General features: G+C 62.8%; 2 protein-coding genes across 5 annotated transcripts; one reads left to right on the forward strand and one right to left on the reverse strand.

The window, feature by feature from the left end:
- Window positions 1–6,180: 6,180 nt before the first annotated feature.
- HRAS (HRas proto-oncogene, GTPase) lies at window positions 6,181–9,296 on the reverse strand. Of its 4 annotated transcripts, none has more exons than XR_002479603.2 (6): window positions 8,085–8,244; window positions 7,655–7,833; window positions 7,375–7,534; window positions 7,199–7,280; window positions 6,551–6,675; window positions 6,181–6,445 (listed from the first exon to the last, which is right to left on the reverse strand). XR_002479603.2 is itself a non-coding variant. In XM_021677014.2 (6 exons), exons 2-5 carry the CDS (start codon window positions 8,193–8,195, stop codon window positions 6,556–6,558), a joined length of 570 nt encoding a protein of 189 aa, XP_021532689.1. In that variant the 5' UTR covers window positions 8,196–8,244; window positions 9,155–9,296; the 3' UTR covers window positions 6,181–6,440; window positions 6,551–6,555. The 4 variants fall into 4 exon arrangements, 3 of the variants coding, with proteins under 3 accessions (XP_021532689.1, XP_021532688.1, XP_064226303.1); XM_021677014.2 differs by lacking the exon at window positions 7,199–7,280 and adding an exon at window positions 9,155–9,296 and having other exon boundaries at window positions 6,181–6,440; XM_021677013.2 differs by lacking the exon at window positions 7,199–7,280 and adding an exon at window positions 9,155–9,296.
- A 4,381-nt stretch (window positions 9,297–13,677) lies between these two features.
- On the forward strand, window positions 13,678–27,265 carry LRRC56 (leucine rich repeat containing 56). Its single transcript, XM_012456077.3, has 11 exons — window positions 13,678–13,862; window positions 14,509–14,596; window positions 17,541–17,601; window positions 23,160–23,256; window positions 23,324–23,524; window positions 24,436–24,607; window positions 24,917–25,093; window positions 25,169–25,233; window positions 25,370–25,508; window positions 25,673–25,810; window positions 26,906–27,265. The coding sequence occupies exons 1-11, from the start codon at window positions 13,686–13,688 to the stop codon at window positions 27,199–27,201; spliced, it is 1,611 nt and encodes a 536-aa protein (XP_012311500.2). The 5' UTR covers window positions 13,678–13,685; the 3' UTR covers window positions 27,202–27,265.
- Window positions 27,266–27,546: the final 281 nt, after the last annotated feature.

Raw genomic sequence — 27,546 nt, forward strand, 5'->3', positions numbered from 1 at the left:
GTTTAGATTGTGAGGTCTGGCTGCAGCCAACAGAGATCAGACACTGCAGTAAGGACGACCCCAAGTGCATGAAAGATAAATATGTCCGCTTTTCCTGTGTTCATTGTACTCTCGAGGCAGGATAGCTGGCGGAAGTACCCTTCCTGCAAGAAGCAGAAATTGCCTTGCTGAGAGACCCTTTGTCTCAGTTTTTTTGCTAATTTTTCTTTGCAGCACTAAGCATCTGTTTCCAACAGGTCAGGAGTTCGAGACCAGCTTGGGCAACCTGGTGAAACCCTGTCTCTACTAAAAGTGCAGAAAATTAGCCGGGCATGGTGGCAGGCACCAAGTACTACTACTCGGACGGCTGAGGCTGGAAAATTGCTCGGACCTAGAAGGCGGTGGTTGCAGTGAGCTGGGATGGAGCCACTGCACTCCAGCCTGGGTGACAGAGTGAGACTCTATCTCAAAAATAATAATAATAAAATAAAAACAAACAAAACCAAAAATTAGATGAAGACTTGAAGACAAACTTCAGCCAATGGGACAGGACAGGCAGCAGGCACAGCAGCCCTGAGGAGACGCCACGGGACCACGGGACAGGCGGCAGGCACAGCAGCCCTGAGGAGACGCCACGGGACCACGGGACAGGCGGCAGGCACAGCAGCCCTGAGGAGACGCCACGGGACCACGGGACAGGCGGCAGGCACAGCAGCCCTGAGGAGACGCCACGGGACCACGGGACAGGCGGCACAGCACACCTCAGGAGACACCACGGGACAGGCGGCAGGCATAGCAGCCCTGAGGAGATGCCACGGGACCACGGGACAGGCGGCACAGCAACCCTCAGGAGACACCACGGGACACGCGGCACAGTAGCCCTGAGGAGATGCCATGGGACAGGCGGCACAGCAGCCCTCAGGAGACACCACGGGACAGGCGGCACAGCAGCCCTCAGGAGACACCACGGGACAGGCGGCAGGCACAGCAGCCCTGAGGAGACGCCACGGGACAGGCGGCACCGCAGCCCTCAGGAGACACCACGGGACCACGGGACAGGCGGCAGGCACAGCAGCCCTTAGGAGACGCCACGGGACAGGCGGCAGGCACAGTAGCCCTAAGGAGACGCCCAGGCTGTGGCCAGCCACGGACTGCAGACTGAAGCCACGGTGAGATCCTGCAACACTCAGAAGATGAGAATCTCGGCCGCCGTGGGCGGCAGGACTCCGAGGCATCTGGCTAGGAAGGCAAGGGGCTCAGCTCGCTGCAGAGTCAAGCGTGAACCCCAGGACCCCCCCGCGCCCCCACCCCACCCCGTCTCCCCTAAAAAACCGAAGTCTACGTCCACAGAGGCACAGTACACAAATGCCTATGGAGAAGGCTCCAGTCATAACGGGCAAGACCTGGCAGCAAACTAAATATTCCTTAGCAGGCGAACAACCCGCGCCATACATCCCCACAAAGAAATACTGCTCAGCAGAAAGTGCGCTGGTGCACACAACCTCCCATGTTAGAAACGGAAACGTGCGACGCAGCACCGCTAAGCACAGGCACCACGTGCAGCGAAGCCTGCCCCTCACGCATCCTCCCCGACTGACATCTGCTAGAGGCTGACCAGCAACTGCAGTCCCTCCGCGGCCCCTACCCACGGCCACCCTGCATTCCGCTTCTGAGTTTGACAATTTCCCACAGCAGAGAAATCGTGCAGAATTTCTCACTTGGCAAAATGGCAGGGCAAGGTTTTTGTTTTTTTCTTTTTTGAGATGGAGTCTCACTCTGTTGCCCAGGCTGGAGTGCAGTGGCACAATCTCAGCTCCCTGCAGCCTCCATCTCCTAGGGTCAAGCGATTCTCCTGCCTCAGCCTCCTGAGTAGCTGGGATTACAGATGCATGCCACCACACCTGGCTAATTTTTGTATTTTTGAGAGATGGTTTCACCATGTTGGCCAGGCTGTTCTTGAACTCCTGACCTCGTGATCCACTCACCTTTGCCTCCCAAAGTGCTGGAATTACAGGCGTGAGCCACTGCACCTGGCTTTTTTTTTTTTTTTTTTCCCCTCAAGATAGGGTCTTGCTCTGTTGTCCAGGCTGGAGTGCAGTAGTGTGATCTCAGCTCCCCGCAGCCTCAGCCTTCTTGGGCTCAAGCAGTCCTCCCACCTCGGCCTCTCGGGTGGCTGGTCTTGAACTCCTGGCTTCAAGCAATCCTCCCACCTCAGCCTCTCAAAATGTTATTACAGGCATGAACCACCATGCCTAGCCGTCTCCTGCTTCAAGGCTGAGTGATACTCCATTGTGAGGAGAGGCCCTGCTTCTGTTTGTTTTTTGAGATGTTGTCTACTCTGTCACCCAGGCTGGAGTGCAGTGGCGTGATCTCGGCTCACTGTAACCTCCGCCTCCCAGGTTCAAGCCACTCCCCTGCCTCAGCCTCCCTAGTAGCTGGGATTATAGGTGCCTGCCACCATGCCCAGCCAATTTTTCTTTTCTTTTTCTTTTTCTCTCTCCTCCTCATATAAATTATTTATTTTTAGTAGAGACAGGGTTTCGCTACGTTGGCCAGCCTGGTCTGACTCCTGACCTCATGATCTGCCCACCTCACCCTCCCAAAGTGCTGGAGTTAGTCATGAGCCACAGCACCCGGCCTGAGAGCGTGCATCCCTATCCGTGCCTCCCCGGACGGACGGCGTTTCCTCATGGCCGTGTGGGATCACTGTGGCTGGCTCTCAGCTACCAGAGGCCTTGGTTGGGAGGAGGCAGCTGGTGGTGAGTCCTGAGCAGGAATGTGATCCGAGGGGCAGGAGGGGGCGAGACGGAAGCTGACCTCCCCCAGGCTTCCTCCATCCCCTCAGTAGTCAGCAGGGCCTGTCGATCACTGGTCAGCTGGCCACTGGGGGACCTCAGGCAGAGGGTTTGTCCTTGGGGCCTCCCTGGGACATTCACGGCACCAAGGACAGCTCCTCAAGAAGGCGAGACACAGGTGCACTGAATCCAGCCCTGCTGCGCAAACCCGACCCTTTGCACCAGACCCAAGTCCCACAGAGGGTGGAGCCGGCCCCGAGCCCCCAGCCCCCAGCCCCCACCTCCCACCTGCATCTGCATCCCCAGGACCACCCCAGGTGGAGAGGGCTGAGTGGGGCGCCCCCACAGATGCTGACGATCGCCTGGGGCCACAGGGGTGACTGACGAAGACCTGCATGCACACGTGAGCGGGACAGCCAGGCCTAGCTGGAGAGAAACACACCACAGACGGGTTCACCCACACGCTGATACACATCACACACATGCAGACAGTTCAGAGAGTAGAGAACACTGACTCCAGGCCCAGCTGACCTGGACAGGACCCTGTGGTGACGTGTGCGGCCACCCCACGATGTCACCAGTGCCAAGCGCCCACCGTGTGTGGAGCAGCTGGGGATATGGCGGGTGTCCGAGGGGCTCTGCATCAGGATGCTTTTCCAGGCAAGAGGCGCGTCTCAGCACAGCTGCCCTGCCCCACGGCATGAGGACAGTCACTACCAGTGGCCGGTGCCAACCTCCACACACAGCTGCCAAGGGTCATCCTGAGCACTCAGCGGGTGCCCTTTCTGCGCAGACTACAGATGACCGTCTCGTTCACCTCGGGGTGACTCCGTGAGGTGGATACGAACGCACGCGTCTGACAGGTGATACGTCCAAGACCAGAGGGGAGGAAATGGACCTGACCTCGGCCCCGCTCTCCAGCCCTGCCCTGTACTAGACCCAACCCAACCTCTGCAGCCTCCTGCCCCGGACACACATCTGGCTGAGACCCCAGACCCAGATGGGGCAGAGCCTGGCACTGAAGAGCCACCAGGTTGGGGGCCCCATGTGGGCGGAGGGTGGTCCTCAGTCCTCCAGAAGATGGGTCCCCGCGGGAGGGGTCTTGGCGGCTCACGCTTCAGACAGATGGGTCCCCGCAGGGGGGGTCTCGGCGGCTCACGCTTCAGACAGATGGGTCCCCGCGGGAGGGGTCCTGGAGGGGTCTCGGTGGCTCACACTTCAGACAGATGGGTCCCCACGGGAGGGGTCCCAGAGGGGTCTCGGCGGCTCACGCTTCAGACAGATGGGTCCCCGCGGGAGGGGTCTCAGCAGCTCACGCTTCAGACAGATGGGTCCCCGCGGGAGGGGTCTTGGCGGCTCACGCTGCTTGCTGTGGGGCGGCTGACATGGAGCCCTCTGTTCTCAGTCAAGTGCAGACAATGAAAGAACCCTGGAGGGATGCTGGTAGGCAGCAGGGTCCTTCCTGCAGGTCAGGGTGCAGGGACGGGGCCTTCCCTGCACAGCCCTCCCTCGGTCTTGTCCTCTGGGATCGGCAGTTTGCAGGGGTGTCCTATCAGACCACGGGGGCCACACAGGGACCCAGATCTGTGAGGCCCAGCCCCTTGAAGAGCAGATGGGCTCAGTGGAGAAGCTGACTGCACCTGCCTTCCCTTCGGCCACACCAGGGCGAGTGTTCCGGCATCCAGGCCTCCGCAGGTATCCCCGTGCCTCGAGACCCTCCTGGAGGGGACAAGCTGGCTCCCCGCTGCCTGTCAGCACAGCTCCTGAATCCCAAGGGGTCAGCTCCCACGTGGGACCCTGGTCCTCCCACACCCTGGCCTGACTGGGCTGTCCCCAAGGCATGAGGGGGTTTCTGTGGAGCCTAGGGCAGCGGCTGCTCTCTGGGAGTCCCCAGGATGGGGATGTGGCTGGCCTGTCCCAGCTCAGGACAGACCCCAGGCTGTCCAGCAGTTCCTGTGCTGAGACTCCCTGTTGAAGCCACCCAGGGTGCTGGATGTTGAGGGCCCATGCTGTCCAGAGCTCAGCATGGAGCAGGGGCCCTGGACCCTCCACATCTGCCCTGGACACCACAGGACCACAGGACGGGCCCGGCCCTGGACCCTCCCCATCTGCCCTGGACACCACAGGACCACAGGACGGGCCCAGCCCTGGACCCTCCCCATCTGCCCTGGACACCACGGAACCACGGGATGGGCCCAGCCCTGAACCCTCCACATCTGCCCTGGACACCACGGGACGGGCCCAGCCCTGCAACCCCAGCGGGACCCTGACACCAGTCCCTGCCCAGCCCCGTAATGACCAAGAGGCAGGTCCAGAGACACGCCCTGCATGGGTTCACCTACATCTGACCCCCTCCGCAGGCTGTGACAGGCACGCTGTGGAAGGGGCCAGGGTGGTACCCAGTAAGCTGCCCCATAGCCCCAGACGGCACCCGGCCTTGGGAAGTCACTGTCACTGTTGATGGGGAAGCCGGTCGCTTGGAGGCTGCCGGAGAGAAGAATGAGTGTGGTGTTCCTGCAGCCCTGGCCAGCCAGCAGCATGCCCTGAGGCCCACAGAGACCCCCACTAGGGCAGAAGTCCATTCCCAAAGAGGCCTGGTCCAGCTTCAACCCGAGCCCTGGAAGGGCAGGGGCGCTACGAGCCCCCAGGAGCAGCCGGGATGACCACGCTGGGGACGAAGCCCGCTGTGGCTGTGGCCAGACTGAGAACTTAGCCCAAGGCAGGGCATGCCCCTCAGAGCAGAGTGGGTGCCGGAGCCTGGGTGTGCCCAGCAAGGCAGAGCCAATGACACTACCAGACTCCAAAAGCAACCAGCCATGAGGTGGAGCATGGCGCGGTGGGGCGGGACACAGTGGGGCGAGGTGGACCAGCCGCCAACCTCATCTACAGGAGGCAGGGATGGCCAAGCTCCCAATCCCCGATGGGGCAGCGAGGCCTGAGGACAAGTGTGGGTGCTGGGGTCCTGCTTCCAAGGTCCACAGACTGCCCCAGGCAAGAGGGCCAAAGAAAATGGGGCACATGAGGGTCCAAGAGTTGGGGTCCCTACATCTGCCATTCTTGGCAGGTACATTTCATGGTTGGACAAAGTCAGGAAACGTGACGCCTCTCACCGCCCAGAAGGCTTTCAGGTAGACACCTGCCAGCACAGATCCCCAGCCCCAGCCCCCGCCCGCTGCAGGACCAGGATGCCCTCCTAGCTGCTAGCATAGTAAGTCCTCTGTCCCGACAATCTGCCTGATTGTCCAGAGCTCCCTGGATGCTCTGGACCCAGACCCCTGACCGGCTTCTCCCAACCTCCCACTTCCAAAGTCAGTGGAGGGCCCAAGGCTGGACAGGCAGGCAGTTCCCACATAGCACGTACCGGGCCACACGCACGCCGCACCCCACCCTCAGCCAAAAACCAGGGTCAAGACCATCCAATAATTTACTGCGTTCCCATCTGCACCTGACAAGGGCCCACAGAGGCCTGGGAGGGGAGCTAAGAGCCGGGGTTCCCGTGGCATTTGGGACACTCAAGACAGTCTGCACAACGCGTCCCTTGGAGGGTCTGCGGTCACCTCGGCCCACGGTCCCTGGGTGGCTGGGCTCCAGCAGCCCTTCCTTCCTTCCTCCTCCTCCTTCCGTCTGCACCTCCTCCCCGCATCCAGCACCTCCACGTCCTCAAGCCTGTGCTGGGTGAGGCACAAAGGATGCTGCTGACCACAGGCCGGGAGACCACAGGGGCGGGGAGCCGGGCAGTCCGGTGGGCGTGGCGGCCGCCCTGGGAGCCACCTCACCTGTGTCAGGAGAGCACACACTTGCAGCTCATGCAGCCGGGGCCACTCTCGTCGGGAGGGTTCAGCTTCCGCAGCTTGTGCTGCCGAATCTCACGCACCAGCGTGTAAAAAGCATCCTCCACTCCCTGGGAAAATAGGGATGGGATCAGGGGGGACCAGCCAGGGGCCCCCTGCCTGGGCGAGGGGGGCTCCCTGCTGTGGGATCAAGCCGTGCCTGGCCCAATGCTCCCGACTCCCCCAGCCTCGTCCCCAGGCCCACCACACAGACAGGAAGCTGGGCTCTGGTTGTCTCGAAGCCCCCGGGGCCACCCCCATCACTATAGAGCAGTTCTCTCAGAGATTAGGGTGATACAGGATCCTCCTGAACTCCAGGTCTGGCCAGGGTTTGACCGCCCTGCACCCAGCTCTCATCTGAGCTATGGCCAGTGTCCCTGGCAGCCCCACTAAGGGCTCAGAACCAACAGATGCCCGTGGGACACTATGGGGCAAAAGGGGCCAGGCCCCAGGGTCACCGCTCCGGCCTGGCTCAGGGCAGCTCTCTCCAAGGACCTCTGCCTCCCCAGAGCTGTGTCGGCCCAGGACTGCAGGGCGTGAGCCCAGGCCCCGGCCCTCGCCTCCCTCACTGCCCTGCCGTCCCGGGAGACTTACAGCGCAAGGGGCCGCTGGGTCACATGGGTCCCGGGGGGTCCCAGAGGGTCCCGGAGCTGGAGCCAGAGCCAGAGCGGCTGCCCTGTGTCAAGGGAGAGGGCTCAGTGAGTGCTGCTCCCTGGCTGGGGCGGGGCGGGCGCGTCCCTGGCTAGCAGCGGGGTGGAGAGCTGGCTCACCTGCCGGGTTTTGGCCGAGGTCTCAATGTAGGGGATGCCATAGCTTCGGGCGAGGTCCTGAGCCTGCCGAGACTCCACGGTGCGTGCAGCCAGGTCACACTTGTTCCCCACCAGCACCATGGGCACGTCGTCCGAGTCCTTCACCCGCTTGATCTGCTCCCTGAGAGACGAAAGGGGAGAGCTGGCGGGGCTGCAGGCACAGCTGCATCCAGGACAAGCACAGAGAGGACGGGAGGCCCCGTCGTCCGGCACGGCCCGCCGGGCCAGCCTCGTGGTTCACCTGTACTGATGGATGTCCTCGAAGGACTTGGTGTTGTTGATGGCGAAGACACACAGGAAGCCCTCCCCGGTGCGCATGTACTGGTCCCGCATGGCGCTGTACTCCTCCTGGCCGGCCGTGTCCAGGATGTCCAGCAGGCACGTCTCCCCGTCAATGACCACCTGCTTCCGGTAGGAGTCCTGCAGGAGGACACGGCTCAGGGACCCCCTCAGGACCGTCCTCGGGGTGAATTCACACTGCCAGCCCCTGCCTCATACTTCGCATGCCCCTTCTCGGGGGTGCTGAGACGAGGGGCTCCCCTCCTCTGGGGGAAGCAGGAGACAGGCCCACACCACCGTGCAGGGCCAGGGGCTGCAGCCACCCCATCCTGGCCGTGTTCTGGGCCCGCCCACAGCGGCTGTGGAGGTCTGGACAGCGACGCCAGGCTCACCTCTATCGTGGGGTCGTATTCGTCCACAAAGTGGTTCTGGATCAGCTGGATGGTCAGGGCACTCTTCCCCACGCCACCGGCGCCCACCACCACGAGCTTATATTCCGTCATCGCTCCTCAGGGCCTGTGGCCGGGGGTACTGCGGGGTCTCCTGCCCCACCTGCCAAGGAGGGCCCTGCTTAGCCAGGCCCAGGCCCCAAAGGGCAGCTGCTGGCAGGGCCATCTGAAGGGCAAACCCACAAAGGGCCCTGGGCCCCCCCAACACTGGGGCGGCAGGGGTGGCAGCGACGACAGCAGCGTGCCTACCTGCGCGGCTGCGACCCGGCGGGTGGGGGGGGTGTCGCCTCGTCCCCACCTGCTCTTAATGACCCAGTGAGGCGAAAGGGTGCCGGCCCCCAAAGGCAGGGCTGACAGCTGAGCACTCTCAACCACGCACCCAAATTAGAAGCTGCTGGGTCGGCAGAAAGGCTAACGGGAGGCGCCCGAGGGCTGGTTACCGTCCCCCGGAACAGGTCTGGCCACGGCGGAGCGCGCCACGGCGTGCCCGGGCAGGCCAATGCCAGCCCGCAGGCCCCGCGGCGCTACTGCCTCGGACAAGTATTTGCTGAGCGCCTACTGCGTGCCAGGTGCCGCCGGGGGGAGGGCAGACCCGGGCGGCGCCCCGCGCCCCCGGCGGGGATGCCGGGCATCCAGCAGAAGAAAGCGGGAGTAGACGGGCGGGCAGGGCTCCCGGGAACAGGGGCCGAGAGGCGGCGCGGGAGCCCCGGCCTGGCCCACGACCTGTGATGCTGAACCGGGGGTGCCGGGCGGGCCGTGGCCGCCTCCGCCCAGACGCGCCGGGCCCGAGGCTCCAGGGGACGCCGGCGTGGGGACCGCAGGCCCTGAGGAGGACTGGGTTCGAGCCCGCCCCCGCCGCCCGCTCACCTATGCCCGCGGACCCCGCCCGGCCCGGCCCCACCCGCCAGCCGCTCACGCCCGCCGGCCCCGCGCCCCCGGCCCGCCCCGCGCGTAGAGCCGCCGCCTGGGGGCGGGGAGGGCGCGCGGCCCGGCCGACCCCCGCCCGCACTCACCGCTCACTGGCGCGACTGCCCCCGGGGCCAGGGCCGGGGCGGGGCGGGGACGCGCGGCTCGCCCCGCGCATGGGCTCCGTCCGCGGCGGGTGCGGCTCAGGCTGCGGGCGCCGGGCGCGGGCGGCGAAGACTCTGCCGGGCCCGCGCACGCCCCGCCCCGCGCCCGTCCGTCAGCCCGACGCGGCCTACCATTGGCCGCGCTCTGCCGGGCCCCGCCTCGCCCCACCTCGGTTGGCTGAGCGGCCCGTCCGTCAGGAGCCGCGGCCGGGCGGGGCTTCCGGGAGCAACGCGGGAGGCGGAGCCAGGAGGGCCGCGGCCTCGCGGGGGTGGGCTCGACCTGCGCGCGGAGCCGCGCTCTGCGGTGCACGAGGAGTGCGCGGAACCGGCGTCTGGGGCCCCGGACTCTCCCGGGAACAGGCCGGCGAGAGAGCCCGACTCAGCGGCGCCCGTGGTTCGGAGCCCTTCCCTGCGCCGGCAGCGCGGCGCCGCCCACCGCGGAGGTCCCTGGGCTCCGGGTTGGGAAAGGCTGGGGTCCACGCGGGACCAGGCCCGGCCGCTTGGAGCTGGGACCCTCGGGTGGCCGCGCGCTCCGGATGAGCGGCCCGGCACCCAGACGGTGCGCTCGCCGCCTCCCCCGTGCACACCCCAGCTCCCCTACTCCACCCGCAGCCCACCCCGAGGACGCCTTGCAGGCCGGTGGGGTTCCGGGCGGCGGGCGCAGCCGCGAGGACGGCCTCACCGCCGCCTTCCTCTAACTTGGGCCTGCTGGCAGGCGACCCTGCCCGCCCAGTCCCCCCAGACTTGAAGGTCCAGTTAAACCGTAGCCACAAATTGCCATCGGGGAGCGAAGTGCCCGGGGCTCACCCCAAGCACAAAAGCGCACATCCTAGCTCCTTTCACACTCAAAAGGACGTGTTTTTAACATTTTTTTAAATTGCAAAGGAATCAGAAATACATCAATAAAAAACAAAAGGCGGGCCGGGCGCGGTGCACGCGCCTGTCATCCCAGCACTCGGGTTAGGGTTAGGGTTAGGGATGTGGGCGATCACCTGAGGTCAGGAGTTCGAGACTGGCCTGGCCAACATGGTGAAACCCCGTCTGTACTAAAAATGCAAAAAATTAGCCGGGCGTGGCGGCGCATGACTGTAATCCCAGCTACTCGGGAGGCTGAGGCAGGAGCAGTGCTTGAACCCCGGAGGCGGAGGTTGTGGTGAGCCGCGATCGCGCCATTGCGCCCCAGCCTGGGCGACAGGGGGAGACCCCGTCTCAAAAAGAAAAAGGGCAGGTGATTTACAGACCCGCAAACCCTGCCTCTGCCCAGCCCAGCGCCCGCCCCGCCGCCACGCCCTCCCGCGCTGGTCGCCGCTGTCCCCGGGCTCCACCCACGTGGGGTCCCGGGGGTCCCGCCTGTCGTCCGTCCGCCGCGCGGTCGCAGTCAGCGCCCGGCTCGGGACGGACGCGCATGGACGCGGCCGAGAGGCGGCGTCCCCCGCGAGCCTGGCGCTCGGGCGCACTCCGGCGTCCGGTCTGTTTCCTGGTCCTTGGGGGCGCTTTCACCGGGGGTTCCTTTTGCGCTCGGCCTAACTTCCAAGCAGAGGTCAGGGCGGCAGGCCTCGGCCCCGGGAAAGGCGGGCGCGAGCCTCCTGCAGAGACCGCCTTTGCCGGCCCCGCGTGGGAAGCCCCGGGACGGCGAGGAAACGCAAGTGCGCCGCGACGGCCCGGGCTCGGAGCCAGAGGGGGCTGGCACCTGACGCGTCTGCGCCCACCCGCGTTGGTGGCGCGTCACCTCCCGCTGGGACCGCCCGGGGCTGCAGGTCGCCCACGCGCAAGCCAGCCCGCGTGGCCCCGCCCCAGCAACCGTTGCTAAGGGGCGTGGCTCTGCCCCACCGAACGCGAGGCTCCCGCGGCTTATAAATATTAGCGGATTCAAATAAGGCCCCGCCCTCGTTGTCATGGCGCCGAGGCTGCAACCCCGCGGCCGGAGGAACAGCCAGGAGCAGGAGACGGCGCCTGGCGGCGGAGGGCAGCCAGGGCCGAGCCCCCAGAGCCGGACACCCGGGTCGGACACCTGGGCACTCAGGTGAGAGCCGAGCGCACCCTTGGGGTGGGAGCCGCAGGCCTCGCTCTACGCCCGGTGTTAGGGGGAGCCTGCGCCGAGACCTGGGCGAGGGATGAAGTGGCACAGCCAGCGGGGACGCAGTGATGGCCCTGCACGTCAGATCTGGTCCCCTGGGGACCCTGGCCCCCAGCAGACCCTGGGCCTGCCCTGAAGGGGCTCTCTGTCAGGGGACGGGAGGGGCCCCAAGCCCTGCCCTGAGGGAGACACAGAGGCACGGACTCAGGATGCTCCGGAGGCTCCAGGGTGGGGCTCAGGAGGCGAGCAGGCTCCGCCCTCACAGCCCCCCAGGTGAAGGGGCCAGGGCTCCCGGGGACCCAGAGGTGATGAGCTACCCACCAGGGAATGGCACTAGCTGGGGTCTGGAGCCTGGGGGCTCACAGAGAGGACGCCGGGTGGGAGCAGGGCCGTGAAGGGCATGGATGGTTCAGGCCTGAGTAAGAACTCCAGGAGCACTGTCTGAGGTGGGAGTCCGGGGGGGCTTTGGACTCCACAGCCTCCAACCCCTGGTCCTTGCACCCTCAGGCCTTGGGGCTCAGACCAGCCTGATACTTGGGGCTCTCGGGCACAGAGGAAACGAGGGTGACTGATTCAGCCCCTGGTACCACCCATGGGTGTCCAGGGGCTGCCTCACCCGGCCAGTTCTCGTCCTCCATGAGGCTGGAGGCTGAAGGCCTGGATGGAGGTGGCAGGGTCCTGCTGAGGCCTCAGGCCTTGCCCCGGCTGGAGAAAGGCAGCCAGCAGGGGAGAGTGGCTGGAAACTCCATGAGACTCTACTGTGGGCTTCTTTCAGCCTTGCTGTACGGTGACCTTCCAGACCAGGCCACCGAGGCACGGGAGCCTGCGCTGCTGCCCCGTTCCAGCACTCCCCCCACCACCTCCGTCAAAGACCAGCCACGGCGGCTGGCACTGGGGCAGCTCTAGACAGGATGGACAGGACGCATCTTCAATGTCCGCACGAGGGCAACAGATAAAAGCCAGGACGTTCTAAGTGACTATATGCACATCCGCCTGTTCACGGCTTTCTTCTACAAATATTTTAGCGCCCCCTCCTGCCACTGTGGACAGCAAAGAAGCACCCAGCTCCGGGGCGAGGCAGGCCCTCAACCCGACGCGTAGTAAGACACACGGGGTTCTGAAGTGGATCTGTCTTAGGAGGATAAATCTGGGAAGGCTGGGGGCTCCTACAGGAGGGAGGTCCAGACTGAAGACGAAGCCGCTGGTCAGGGAGGAGGACTCCGGACACTCTAAGCACACTTCTGGCTCCACCCCTGGAGCTCACGATTCCAGGGTCTGGGGCCGAGGCAGACGTCTGCATCTTTAAGGGACAACACCAGGCTCACCTGGTGCAGGTGGTCCAGGGACGCACCGGGCAGACACCCTCAAAGGCCTGGGGAGGGGCTCTGGAAGAATGGGGTGCCACTGGTACCCCAGCACGCTCGGTACCCCACACACCCACGCCGGTACCCCCAGCACACTCGGTACCCCGCACACCCACGCCGGTACCCCCCAGCACGCTCTGTACCCCGCACACCCACGCCGGTACCCCCAGCACGCTCGGTACCCCGCACACCCACGCCGGTACCCCCAGCACGCTCGGTACCCCGCATACCCACACCAGCATCACAGAGGAGGGAAGTGGGATTGGGATGAGCACCAGGCTTTGCGTTGGGGGATCCAGAGGTACCCAGCATCAGTCAAACACCTGACTCTCTTCCTCCTCACCAGCTGGGCAGGGAGACGGTCAGGTCCTGGGCTGACCTGCCCACCTCCGGGTGCTGTGACCTCAGCCCGGCCCATTCAAGGTTCCCCTGGGCACAGTGACACGGCCAGGAAGCCGCCCTGACTCCTGCAGGTACTGCCTGAGGCTCATGCTGCCTCCTTGCCCGGATGTTTGACCCACAGCAGAAGGCGGCTGCCTGCAGGTGAAGGGGCTCAGAGGGCACAGGGTGGGTAGGGGAAAGCCTGGGACCTGATCCTGGACCCCAGGCTCAGAGACCATCAGGTGGAGAAAGACCTGTAGCCCAGAGCTTGAGGCAGCCTCGGGAACCCCACAGCGGCAGGCAGCTGGCCTGGCACCCCCAAGCTCGCAGCCCTCGTGGGCCTCAGATGGGGCGGCCTGGACCCTGAGCATGCGCAGAAACATCGGGAGGGTGTCCTACAGAGCAGACGGGTGGAGCAAGGCTGGGGAAGGGAGTGCGAGGCGCTCCAGGCTGAGTCCAAGCAGACAAGGGCCCCATGAGGCCCAGCCAAGTCAGGAGCCTTCTCTAGGCTCAGGGTGGGGGCAGACACCAAGGGCTCGCTGTGTGGGGGGAGGGAGTTGAGGGCTGTGCCAGGGTCTCAGCTGGGCTAAGGAGGAAGAGGAGCAAAAACTTGGAGCTTTGCGTTCTGCCTCTGCCAGCAGGTTTCACGTGAATGGACCCCGTCTGGGACAGATCCCGGGGGTCTCGGCCCGGCACCGCCAGCATCCGGGTGCGGGAGCTGAGCTGGCAAGGCCTGCACAACCCCTGCCCACAGAGCAAGGGCCCTAGCGGCCAGCAGGGCAGCTGCAGAGAGCAGCGGGTGGAAGAGTACCTGTCCCTTGCCCGGCTGGTGAGTTCAGGCACGGGGCGCTGGCCACAGAGGCCTGTGTGGGGTGACATCCCAGGACCCTTTCTGCTGATGTCCAGCCTGCCCTCGGTCCCCCTCCTGCTGGTCTTCCTGCTGACGGTTGGCCTCAGCCCAGCCCCTGAAGCTGGGTCTGCTCCACACACTCTGCCCTTGGGACCCCAGCCAGGCCCCAGGTGCTCGGTGACACAGACATCCCCAGACATTTGGGTCACAGACAGGAGGGAGCCAGGTCAGAACCCACAAGTAGAGGCTGAGCGTCCACTGCCCTCCAACCAAGAGGAGTCCTTCCCTTGAGCAGGAGACCAGGTGACTCAAAGCTCAGGGCAGGGCCAGGTGCCGTCTGGGCTCCGGGCTCCGGGCACAGTGTGTCTGCCCTGGGAGTCTCCTTGGAGATGCCAGCCCCCACCCAGGGCAGGTCCTTCCCTGGCAATGGCCCCACCAGCCACGTGCAGCCCAGGTTCTGCTCACCCCCATCCCACCAGCCAGGCCAAGGCCAACGTGGCCAAGGCAGGGAAACGTCCATGCCCGCTCCAGCGGGAGCCCCACAGAGTCCTACCAGCCAGAAGCAGAGACGGAACTAGGGTGGGGAGAGCCGGGACCAGCGCTGACCCCTGGTTGCTTTCTACAGCAGGCCCTGGCCCTGGTGGACGACCTTCGACTGGTAAGGGCGCTGGAGTTGTGTGTGGACACCCGCGAGGGCAGCCTGGGGGACTTTGGTGAGCCCCGTCACACCCCACCACGGCCACGGCCAGGCCTCCCAGTAAACAACACACGTTTTCTGGTTATGAACACAAAGCTGTCCACACCTCTCAGCTCAGGCCACAAAGCAGCTTCCTTAGGGTTGGCCCCTCACCTGAGGTCTGTGTCAGGTACAGGCAGAGGACAACACACTCAGTACCCCACACAACCATGCCAGTACCCCCAGCACGCTCAGTACCCCACACAACCATGCCAGTACCCCCGGCACGCTCAGTACCCCACACAACGGCGCCGGTACCCCCGGCACGCTCAGTACCCAGCACGACCACACCGGTACCCCCGGCACGCTCAGTACCCAGCACGACCACGCCGGTACGCCCGGCACGCTCAGTACCCAGCACGACCACGCCGGTACCCCCGGCACGCTCAGTACCCAGCACGACCACGCCGGTACCCCCCGGCACGCTCAGTACCCAGCACGACCACGCCGGTACCCCCGGCACGCTCAGTACCCAGCACGACCACGCCGGTACCCCCGGCACGCTCAGTACCCAGCACGACCACGCCGGTACCCCCGGCACGCTCAGTACCCAGCACGACCACGCCGGTACCCCCGGCACGCTCAGTACCCAGCACGACCACGCCGGTACCCCCGGCACGCTCAGTACCCAGCACGACCACGCCGGTACCCCCGGCACGCTCAGTACCCAGCACGACCACGCCGGTACCCCCGGCATGCTCAGTACCCCGCATGACCACGCCGGTACACCTAGCATGCTCAGTACCCCGCATGCCCACGCCGGTACCCCCAGCACGCTCAGTACCCCACACGACCACACCGATACACCCAGCACACTCGGTACTCCACATGACCATGCCGGTACCCCCAGCACGCTCAGTACCCAGCACGCCCACGCCGGTACACCCAGCACGCTCAGTACCCTGCACAACCACACCGGTACACCTAGCATGCTCAGTACCCCACACGACCACGCCGGTACCCCCAGCATGCTCAGTACCCCACACGACCGCACCGGTACCCCCAGCACGCTCAGTACCCCACACAACCATGCCGGTACCCCCAGCACGCTCAGTACCCCACACACCCACACCAGCATCACAGAGGAGCAAAGGCCGATATGGTGCTGAGTGCCATATGGCGTCTCCTGAAACTCATCTTGAAATAATCTCAGCTATAGCAGGGTGTGGTGGCACACACCTGTAATCCCAGCTACTCGGGAGGCTGAGGCAGGAGAATTGCTTGAACCTGGGAGGCGGAGGTTGCAGTAAGTCAAATTCGCTCTACTGCCTGCTAGCCTGGGCAGCAGAGCAAGTTTCCATCTCAAAAATAAGTAAATAAATAAAAATAAAAAATTAGACCGGCATGGTGGCACCTAGGGTCCCAGCTGCTCGGGAGGTGGGGAGGTCAAGCTGCAGTGAGCTGAGATTGCACCCCTGCACTCCAGACTGGGTGACAGAGCAAGATCCTGCTGCAAAAAAAAACCTCCCTGCCCCCGCCAGGTCCCTTCTCCTTCGCCAGGTTCACGTGTTCATGTGTTCATGTGTTCACGGTGTGTCTTCGCCCAGGCTCCCTCCCGTGCATGCGCAGCACATCAGGCCGCGGTTATTTTTTCTGATCTAGTTGAGAGTTGCAGATACAAGGCCCCTTTATTTACTGACGCATCAGCATGTATTTCCTGAGAGGGAGGACATTCTCTTAAATGCCGCACAATGATCAAAGTCAGGAATTGACACCGTACGTGACTCTCAGCCATGCTGAAGACCATAATCAAATGTCAACAGCTGTCCCAACAGTGACTTCTTTTTTTTTCTTTGTTTTGAGACAGAGTCGCTCTGTTGCCCAGGCTGGAGTGCAGTGGCACGATCTCAGCTCACTGCAAACTCCGCCTCTTGGATTCAAGTGATTCTTCTGTCTCAGCCTTCCGAGTAGCTGGGATTACAGGCACCTGCCACCACACCCAGCTAGTTTTTGTGTTTTTAGTAGAGACGGGGTTTCATCATGGTAGCCAGGCTGGTCTTGAACTCCTGACCTCAGGTGATCCGCCCGCCTCAGCTGTGAAGCCACGGCACCAGCCGACAGTGACCTTTAGAGCAGGAGGCGCTTTCCCACCCAGGGTTGCTGGCTGTTTGCATTCCTCTGACTGAGATCCACGTCGGTTGGTCTTGTTTTCTGTTTTGCAACGGCCTGTGAAGTCCTTGACCACTGTGTTTGGCCACTCTGTGCACCCCCGAGGCCATCTGCACTCGCTCGAGCCCTTCCCACCAGGCACGGTCTTGGAGCGCCTGTGCCCACAGGCCTGCCTTCCTCCAACGCCCGCTCTGCATCCCTTCTCACGGTGCAGGGATTCTGTCTCACAGGGCCACGCCCCATCCTACAAAAGACTCCAAATGCAGGGCCTTTTCCTGGGACCTTGGGCTGTGCAGAGACACTGGCTGGGGCGTCTGGCCCCACGCTCTGGGGATCTGGGCCTGAGCTCCGTCTGTGTGCAGCTGTGTGCAGCTGTGTGCAATGGTCTGGGATGCCAGGGGAGGGCTGTGGCGGCAGCTCAAGGGCAGGGCCCGGACTCTGGGCCATGGGAGCACCACCACCCAGCCACGCTGGCCCGGCCCTCATCCCGAGCCGATCCTTGGAGCCGACTCTTGCAGCCCAGCTGCAGACGAGGGCACGGAACATGAGGCTTCGGGAGCTCAGGGCAGCTGGGCCAGGTCCTCTACCAGGCCCACAGAATCAGCAGGCCCCTTGGGTCGTTAGAGGAGCCACAGCCTTGGAGCAGTGCCCAGGTGCCACATAACTCCTCTTTCGGTGTGGAGAGAGAGAGGCCTGTGAAGTTGACCCACGAGTAGTGAGGGGCCAGGGCCACTGATGCCTCGGGGTGCAGGAGGGTACATAGGTGGGCGGGGTGAGGGGCCCGGCCAACCTCCTCCTCCCGTGCCCTACAGGGGTGCACCTGCCCAACCTGGACCAACTGAAGCTGAATGGCAGCCACCTGGGCTCCCTCAGGTGAGCGCCTGGGTGGGGTGGGCTGGGCCCCTGCCATGAGGGGATCCCAGGGGCAGGCCCTGCAGGAATGAGGGGAGAACTTGGTGGGAGTGGGGGGCCTTGGGCTGAGACAAGTGTCCCAGGGGTCTAGAGAGCACCATCCTGCTGGCTGCCTGACCCCGAGTGACCCTGTGGAGGGTGGATGGGCAGGTGGGGGGAGCCTGGGACATTCAGGCAGGTGTGGGCTCCCTCCCAAGTGTGAGGGGGTCTCTCAGTGGGTCTTTGTTGAGAGGACTACTCCTGGGCCAGCCTGGCTCCCAGGGGTCCTGCCTTTGTCCTGTGGCCTCTGGCTCAGCCCGGATGCACCCCCTTGCCGCGTGACTCCAGCACTTGTAGCTCTTGTGTCTAATGGGTGGGAGGCCCCCGCTGCAGGGACCACCCCACTCGGAGCTGGGCCAGGGTCAGGGCATCATTCCAGGTCGTGTGGTCAGCAAACACCCCAACGGTGCCCCCAACCTGGGCTCAGAGCCCCCACCTGAGCTGTTCCTGGTGGGCACCCCAAAGCCTACTAAGGCTGGGGGCCTTCTGGCCTCTGCACCACTCCTTGCAGCCCGGGACTTTGGCTGCACCATGAGGCCAGGAGCTTGGGGTCTGGGTAAGAACAGGAACCTCCAGCCAGAACCCGCCCACGGAACCCGGACCGGAGGCAGCCCCCAGGAGAAGCTCCGTGCCCTGACAGCACCTCATGATTTGGAGCTGAAGACATGGTGGCTCTCACGTCGTCGGAAGGAAAAGAACAAGGCGGAAGGATCGTTATTCCGGAGGTTTGGGCAAAGTGGATTTTGTGAAAACGCTGCTGGTTTTACGTAGCCTGTTCCCAGCAGCATAAGGCAGAAGAATTCCAGACAGAGTTCTAGAATATTCTCCAGCTGTTTGAATTGGGCTTCAAGGGCCACATCTAGTTATTTCCAGATGAGGATAAGGTATTAAATATGCAACCTCGCTTTGAATGTTCCTCTGTTTATGAAGCAAATATCAAATGGGCTGGGCACAGTGTCTCATGCCTGCAATCCCAGCACTTTGGGAGGCCAAGGTGGGCAGATCACCTGAGGTCAAGGGTTTGAGACCAGCCTGGCCAATATGGTGAAATCCCATCCCTACTAAAAAGACAAAAATCAGCTGGGCATGGCGGTGCATGCCTGTAATCCCAGCTACTAAGGACACCGAGGCATAAGAATCGCTTGAGCCCGGGAGGCAGAGGCTGCAGTGAGCAGAGACCGCGCCACTGCACTCCAGCCTGGGTGATAGAGTGAGACTCCGCCTCAAAAAAAATAAAGTAAAATAAAATAAATATCCGGAGGAATTTAATAAAATACATGAAGATCTGGAAATGGAAAAATATTGGAAAACACTCTGGGGGCAAAGACACAGTGAGCAGCCCACAGAACTGGGACAGAGAAGGGCCTGGAAATGAAGCCATGCCTGCAGCAGGCACCCAGACAATGCCATGAACCAGAAACTAGGACGGGTATGGGAAATAGACATCTTGGAAGCACACCCCCTAGCCAGGCGCGGCGGCTCACGCCTGTAATTCCAGCACTTTGGGAGACCGAGGCAGGAGGATCACTTGAGATCAGGAGTTCAAGACCAGCCTGGCCAACATGCTGAAAATCTGTCTTTACTAAAGATTCAGAAATTGGCTGAGCATGGTGGTGCTGGTAATCCCAGCTATACAGGAGGCTAAGGCACGAGAATCACTTGAACTTGGGAGGTGGAGGTTGCAGTGAGCTGAAATCACACCACTGCACTCCAGCCTGGGCAACAGAGCAAGACTCCTCCTCCTCAAAAAAAACAGAACAAAAACAAAGAACATAAAAAGTGCCCCAGTACAAGACTATTGATATTCTAATGGAGATGGCCGTTTTTTTTTTAGCTTAACAAAGAAGCCTCTATTGTTAAGACCAACAAATTGGCTCAAAGAACAACAAAAATATATGTTGAATAAATAAAATATAAAAGCTTTTGTTGTAGGATTGCAGAAAAAACATTAGGAAAAAAAAAAAGAAAATGCAAAAGAAAGCCAGGCACGGTGGCTCACGCCTGTAATCCCAGCACTTTGGGAGGCTGAGGAGGGCGGATCACCTGAGGTCAGGAGTTGGAGACCAGCCTGGGCAACACGGTGAAATCTCCATTACTACAAAAAAATAAAAAAATTAGGGGGGCTGGTGGCAGCTAATTTTGCGGTCCCAGGTACTCAGGAGGCTGAGGTGGGAGGATTGCTCGAGCCCGGGAGGTGGAGGCTACAGTGAGCTAAGATGGTGCCACTGCACTCCATCCTGGGTGACAGAGCAAGATTCCATCTCAAAAAAATAAATAAAAATAAATACATAAATAAATAGGTTGGGCACAGTGGCTCGTGCCTGTAGTCCCAGCACTTCAAGAGGCCAAGGCAACGGGACCACTTGAGTCCAAGAGTTCAAGACTAGCCTGAGCAGCAGAGCAAAACATCATCTCTATCAAAATAAAAAACAAAAATAAAAGAATCAGGCCAGGCACAGTGGCTCACACCTATAATCCCAGAACTTTGGGAGGCCGAGGTGGGCGGATCATCTGAGGTCAGAAGTTCAAGACCAGCCTGGCCAACACGATGAAATCCCATCTCTACTAAAAATGCAAAAATTAGCTGGGTGTGGTGGTGCACACCTGTAATGCCAGCTACTCGGGAGGCTGAGGCAGGAGAATTGCTTGAGTCTGGGAGGAGGAGGTTGCAGTGAGCCAAAATCGCACCACTGCACTCCAGCCTGGGCAACAGAATGAGACTCTTGTCTCAAAAAATACGTATATATTCAAAGGAACTTGTCAGAAATAAGACATCTAGCTACAGACCGAAAGGAAAAACAAACTGAATTGTTGGCACTGAAACACATCCTAATAAAGTTACCGGCTTGAAGATAAAGGCAAAAATTTGGGGCAGCCAAGAAAAGAGATCGAGTTGTCTTTTTTCTTCTTTGAGACAAGGCCTCACTCCGTCGCCCAGGCCGGAGTGCAGTGGCATGACCACGGCTTACCACGGCCTCCACCTCCTGGGCTGAAGTGCTCCTCCCACTTCAGTCTCCTGAAGTGCCGGGATTACCGGCATGAACCACTGCGGCCGGCCTCAAGTTTTTTTTTTTTTTTTTTGAGATGGAGTCTTGCTCTGTTGCCCAGGCTGGAGTGGAATGGCGCAATCTTGGCTCACTGCAACCTCCAGCTCCCTGGTTCAAGCAATTCTCCTGCCTCAGCTTCCCAAGTAGCTGTGATTACAGGCGCCTGCCACCACGCCTGGATAATTTTTGTATTTTTAGTAGAGATAGGATTTCGCCACGCTGGCCAGGCTGGTCTCGAACTCCCGAACTCAGGTGATCCACCCACTTCAGCCTCCCAAAGAGCTGGGATTACAAGCGTGAGCCACCTCACCCGGCAGGTTGTTTTTTAAGGACAGAAAAAATGTAGTGCTCCTCAGACGTCCCCACAGTGGACACCGGAACAAAAGCCTCAGCAGCCTCCTGGGAAGACGCTGCGACTCACAGCCTAATGGCTGCAGAAGCTCCCAGCCAGGAGCCATCTGTGCGTGAGTCAGAGATCAAGGAGTTTCCATTAGCCGCTCTTGAAGCAATCACTAGACACAGATCCCAGCCGATTAAGAACTGAGTGGAAAAGCCACGTAAGGCAGCAGGCTGAGGCTAGATGTTGACTCCACACACCGAAGATGGATGGACCACAGGGAGTGCACCTGGCAGGCCACAGAAGGAAGCGAAAGTGACGGGCAGGATGAAACCCAGGTAGACGCAGCGCTGTGAGCCGGAGAGCATCCCAAGAAACCACCCAGCCCTGGAGGAATCTGGCCGCAGTGGGGGACAGCCTGGGAGCTTGGGTGACCCTTTCACAAGGAGGTGTTCGGAGACAGCGTGGTGGCGCAGAAAGGGGCGGGCGCAGGGTCCCGGGGACACTGCGTGGTTGAAATCGGCACGGCTGCAGTGGTGGACAGAGCGGACAGACGGCCGTGGGGCCCGGCAGGAAGCAACACGTCCCCGCACACCACAAGCTGCCCTGACCCCCCAGCTCCAGCAGCTGGTCCCCACCAAACCTGCCAGCTCAGCACGAGGGCAGCCCCCACCTCAGTGTCCAGGGGCGCAGGCTCCTGGGCAGCTTTCCGGACCCTTACTCCGAATTCGAGTGCCCCCAAAGCTACTGAGGGGATCATCAGAAAGAGAGAGCTTGTGATGCCTGCAGGCTGCCGGGGAAGGGCGGCGGTGGCAGCAGGTGGGGCGTGGCTGGGCCACCTGCCGTGAGGGTGGCAGCAGGTGGGGCGTGGCTGGGCCACCTGCCGTGAGGGTGGCAGCAGGTGGGGCGTGGCTGGGCCACCCGCCGTGAGGGTGCAGCATCCAGCCCTGCAGGGTCCCATGAGTCCCTCTCTGCTGCGTGGAGACGAGAAACTGTGGAAATAGAAGACACAGGACACCGAGAAAGAGAAAGCAGCGTCTGGGCCCGGGGGCCGCTGCCCACCAAAGCGCCGAGTCCGCCGGTGGCCCGAGTGCCTGGACGCTCTGACTTACTGAGCACAAAGCAGGGGGCAGGGCAGGCAGGGCGAGGCCACGGCGGGCAGTGGCAGGGTCAGGAAAATCCCGTGTCTCGGAGACAGGGCCCAGGACTTTGAAGAAGCCGAGGCGAGGGGAAAACCTGAGGCGTCAGCACTTACTTCATCCTTGTCAAGAAAGAACAAGGTCGCTAAGATTTATGTCACTGTGACTGATTCTTCTCTTCGGAGGAGAAGAGGAACCAGGTGCAGAAGCAGAACTTGAAAGTAGCCATGGAGCGTGACCGCTGAGGCACGGTGCCACGCAGAGACTGTTAAGTCCCTGGATGTCCCCGGGTGTCCCCGACGGCCGCCAGGCCCGCCGCAGGAGCTTGGAGCGGCGGTGTTTCCTCCTCGCTCCCCCGAGGACAGAGACGGAGACGCCTCGGCCATCCTGGACATCTCCTTCCCTGGCTGGGTAAACAGCGGGCGCTCTCCCAGCACGGGCACTGTCGCACGGCCGGGCATCCTCCGGCGGCCCTGATGCGGGCGGAACGGAGGGCTTAGAGCATCTGGCCTTAGGGTCACCTCTTCTCCAGTGCCACTTCAGTCCCGTACTTCCTGACCTGAGACTCAGTAAGATGAAAGCTTATATGATTATATACGTGTGTATGTTTGTGATTACGTATGAACAGCTGTGTGATCACTTAGGATTAGATACACAGGAATAACTGTGTAACTGTATGTCTAATTCTTTTCTAATTCTGTGTTTATGTGAGAACATGCTGAGGCTTCGGGCCCTTGCCTCGGTTCTTGCGGGGTTCCCCCCTACGGAGGGCAGCTCCCCAGGGCTCGGAGAAGGAGGGGGACATTGTACCCACACCAGAGCCAGGAGGGAAAGGCAGAGACCCTCCTCCTCAGCCTAGAGGCCACCATGCGAGGTCACACCTGCCCCTGCCCTCGAGGCAGCCATAGGCTGGTGTGGCTAGGCACCGTGTCGACCACCAAACCCTGCCTTCTGCAGGGACCTGGGCACATCTCTGGGCCACCTGCGGGTGCTGTGGCTGGCTCGCTGTGGCCTCACTGACCTGGATGGCATCGCCGCTTTGCCAGCACTGAAGGTGAGTCTGGGCGCCCTGGGCTGGGGAGGGCCGGGCTGGACCCTGGCTCAGAGTCCACGCTGCCCAGGAACTCTACGCCTCCTACAACAACATCTCGGACCTGAGCCCGCTGTGCCTGCTGGAGCAACTGGAGCTGCTGGACCTGGAGGGCAACGGCGTGGAGGACCTGGGGCAGGTGCGCTTCCTGCAGCTGTGCCCTCGCCTGGCCACACTCACCCTGGAGGGCAACCCGGTGTGCCTACAGCCGGCCCCCGGCCCCGCCAGCAAGGTGCATGTCCGGGCACCCGGCCAGCGTGTGCATGGCAAGGGGAGGCTCCCTGTGGCTCCAGCCCTGGGCCCCTCCCTCTGGCAGGGACTTCTGTGCCCACCTGTGCCCTGTGGCCTGTTCACCAAGAGTTCATCTCTTCTGTCACCAGAAGTCTGACAGCTCCCAGGGTGTCCTCCTGGGCCAGCCCTCCCAGTTCCCACAGGGTCACCTGCAAGCACGTCACGTCCCTCAACCCACGTATGCACCCGTGAGGCCCACGCACAAGCCACACGGAAACACACAGAATCGTGTACACAGATGTGCACACACCCACACACCTGTGTGTGCCCCGTCCAGAGCCACGCCCGGCCCAACAGACCCCACAGACCACCCTGTGCACACATCTGTATACGCCCCGTCCAGAGCCACGCCCGGCCCCACGGGCCCCAGAGACCACACTGTGCACACATCACCTCCCTACGCAGCCTGTGCGTGTCCTGCTTAGAGCTGGCACAGGTGCGTGCAGGCCCCAGGGGAGCTCACAGACCCTGCACAGGCCACGCCCGCCCTGAGCTTCATTAGCTGCTGCTTGGTGCTGCCACATGCTGGGGTCAGCGTCCACCAGTGCCCAGTGGCTGCTGTTCCGTGGGCCAGAGCCCTGAGCTCAGGGCAGCTCCGTGGGCCAGAGGGCATCCCTGGCCCCAGCCTTGGGTCTGGAGAGTGGGGTCCTGCATCCTGAGCGGGTGAGAGCCCATCCCTGAAGTCCCTGGGGTCTGAGAGTGACCCACGCCTGCCCCAGCAGGGCAGGGCAGCATCACCATCTCCGCCCCCTGCCCTGCCCCACGGTGGGTCTGGAAGAGGGAGCCTGGGAAAGAGCCGGCCTGAAGGGCCCACCTGACCCAGACCTGCCCTCCCTCCCCCTCCGCCCGCAGGTGCCCAGGGGTTACAACTACAGGTCGGAAGTGAGGAAGCTCATCCCCCAGCTTCGGGTCCTGGACGAAGTTCCGGCCACACACACAGGCCCACCGCCCCCACTGCGGCTGAGCCAGGACTGGCTTGCGGTGAAGGAGGCCATCAAGAAGGGCAACGGCCTCCCCCGGCTGGGTAGGACAACCCCAGGCAGCTGCCTGGAGGAAGAGGCCCCCACCCCAGGACGGACAGCCGCGTTTCATGCCCGCCCCCAGCCTTGATCCCTGGTCCCCAGAGTCCAGGACACGGTCTCTGAGCAGCCCACGGTGGGAGAGGAGGGTCTGGAGGGAGGGCCTCTCCAGAAGGCAGCAGCGTCAGAGGCCAGCCTCTGGCCATGCAGCGTGGGTGTCGGGCTCCCTGGTCTGTGGACAGAGTCCGGGGCGGGCTCTCGGGCTGACCAGCTGGCCTGGGCCTTGGTGACCTCTGCTTCTGACCCTTGGGCAGACCGTCCCCATGGAGGCCCCATCCGGAGACTTGACCCTGAGCTGTCCCTGCCTGAGACGCAGCCGCAAACCTCCAGGCCCTGGCCCTTCTCACTGCTGGTCCTCGGGGGCCCCCTGCCTGAAGGCCTGCTTTCTGAGGACCCAGCCCCAGAAGATAACACCAGCAGCCTCACCCACGGTAAGTGACACACCCGAAAGCTGACCCTGCAGCCCCTCGGCCCCGAACTAGGCCCAGCCATGCTGTCTCCCGCAGGTGCTGACCAAGTCCTGTGTGGGAACCCCACCAAAGGCCTGCGGGAGCGCAGGCACCAGTGCCAGGTACACCCCCGGGGACCAGCCTCCAGGGCCCCAGCTCCCCACGCGCACCACCCTCCAGGGATGCAGCCCTGACGGTGCCCTGCCCCACTGCCGTTCCAGGGGAAGAATCCCCAAACCAGTCCCCTTTCCTCCTCAGGGCAGGGAGCCCCCGGAGCAGCTGCCCCAGCACAGGCCAGGAGATCTGGCCCCCAGCAATTCCAGCCCAGAGCCTGACCCTGCAGACAGCTCTGACTTCCCGGCCTTGGCCGAGCTTAGGCCCTGGAGGGAGCTTGGCACGGGGTGGGTGTCACCCCGACCCGACCCCTGTGTGTGTCTGTCTGGTGGGGGTCAGGGCTGCGGCTGCCTTGGCTGAGTCATCATTGCTCCATCCCTGAGCCTCATGTGCAGTTGGGTCAACTCCAAGAAGGGTCAGGGCTGAAGCTCCTCTTCCTCTCCCCACTCTACCCCCTCCCCTATAGGCACCTGGAGTCCCAACAGGAAGGGGCTGTAGCCCCCGGGAGCCGACGGAGGGTCCCTGAAGAGCAAGTGCACCAGGCGGAGCCCCAGACTCCCCCCAGCCCCCCGAGCCTGGCCTCAGGTACTGAGCCTGTCTGCCATGCCGGGGAGTGACCCAGCACCCCACCTCTGTAGGTGACACCTACAGATCTGACATTCAGCCTGGTCCCCTTCCTCAGCTGGGCTCTGAGAGAAACTGTGACAGGGAGGTCCCCTTCTGGGGCTGGGGAGGGCCAACCCAAGTTCTCCCTCTCCCAAGCCATGGTCCAAGCCCTGTGACCTTGTGGCCACCCAGACTGGACTCAAGAGAGACCTCGTTCCACAAAAGCGTGGTGTGAAGAGTCCAGAGTGGTCTGGACAGAAAGAAGCAGCCACCCCAGGGCGCCAGCAGGCAGAACATGCCCACTGGGCAGCTTTCAGGGGCACAGGCACCAGGCCAGGGGTCAGCGGCCAGTAGCCTCCCCAGGAGATCAAGGCAGGTGTACTCAGGGTACAGAATTAAGCCACGCAATGCCCTCTCCCAATGACACCAGCTTCAGTGTGACCACAGCTTCGAGGCAGAGAGGACCCTCCCTCAGTGGGCAGGCAGGCTGGGCGGGGCGCAGTGTAAGCAGGGGCGATCCCGCGGTGGGCAGGCTGACGCTCCTGTGCGGGAGCCTGGTCAAGGGGGCTGGGATGTGCAGGGAACAGGGCAGGCCAAGCCTCTGCCCTGCTGGTGGGTGACTGTGAAGGGGCAGAGAGAGGGGTCAGCAGCTGGTCACCTAGTGGCCAGGCAGGGCAGCCAGGAGGAGGGCAAGCTGCAGTGGCCTTGAGCCAGGGTCAGGACAAAGGCATGCCAGGGCTGCAGGTGCCGGTGCAGGCAGGCACTGGGGGACCGGCCTGGGGCAGTCGGCCGGTGACCAGCCTCTCTGGGACAGGGCACAGACGACCCAGGGCCAGAACCAGGTCTTGGGATCGCCTTACCTGCCCCAGAGGTGGGCCTGCCCAAGCAGTCAGGGGTCACAGGGCTGGGAGCACAGAAGGTGGGGTGCAGCGGAGCAGCCTGAGGGGCAGGGATGCTGCTGCCTGTGGACCCCTAGCCTGGACCATGGCCTTGGGGCTGCAGAGCCATGGGTGGGCTGTGGCCTCCCCTTGCCTCACAGCCTTTCTGACAGCCGTCACTCTGTTTGCTTTCCAGAGCCCCCCAGGACCTTCCGATGTCAGCTTGTCCCTTCCCCTCCCAAGCACCCGATGCCACCAGCTTCTGGCAGCAGCTCCCCCCGGTGGCCCACAGACCTGCAGTCCAGGGGGCGTCGGCTCCGAGCCCTGGGCAGCTGGGGGCCTGGCCTGGGTGATGGGGCGGCCGCAATGGCCTCAGACCTGAGCCCTGGAGCCCCGGGATGTCCTGGCCCAAAGCCAGCAGCAGATGCATCAGCCAGACCCCCCAGGGCAGCTGAACTCTCCCACCCCACCCCTTTCCCCCACTTAGTGTAACCCCCACTGCCTGTGCCGGGGCCATGACCTGCCCATATATGTGGTCACGGGAGCACGGGGTGGACTTGGCCTCATGGAGCACAGAACGTCTGGGCGGGTGTGTTGGCGGGTGGAGGGAATGCTTGGCCCTGGGGAAGATCCTCTTGGTAGAAGGGAATGGGGGATCGGGCTTGAACCCAGTTTAGGCCCCTGACAGGGTTTGGCTTGGGAAGGGAGGGTCCCGATCCAGCCCTTCCTTCGGGCCAGGCTTTCCCGCGGGCACTGGGTTGCGGGGCTGGTCACAGGGGCAGGCCTGTCAGAGGCCTCTCCTGCTAGAGGTGGGTGTGGCCGAGGGGCAGGGGCTGG

Source organism: Aotus nancymaae, unplaced genomic scaffold (assembly GCF_030222135.1).
Source record: "Aotus nancymaae isolate 86718 unplaced genomic scaffold, 86718_ANA_hifiasm-v0.15.2.pri h1tg000106l, whole genome shotgun sequence".
NCBI classification, from domain to species: domain Eukaryota; kingdom Metazoa; phylum Chordata; class Mammalia; order Primates; family Aotidae; genus Aotus; species Aotus nancymaae.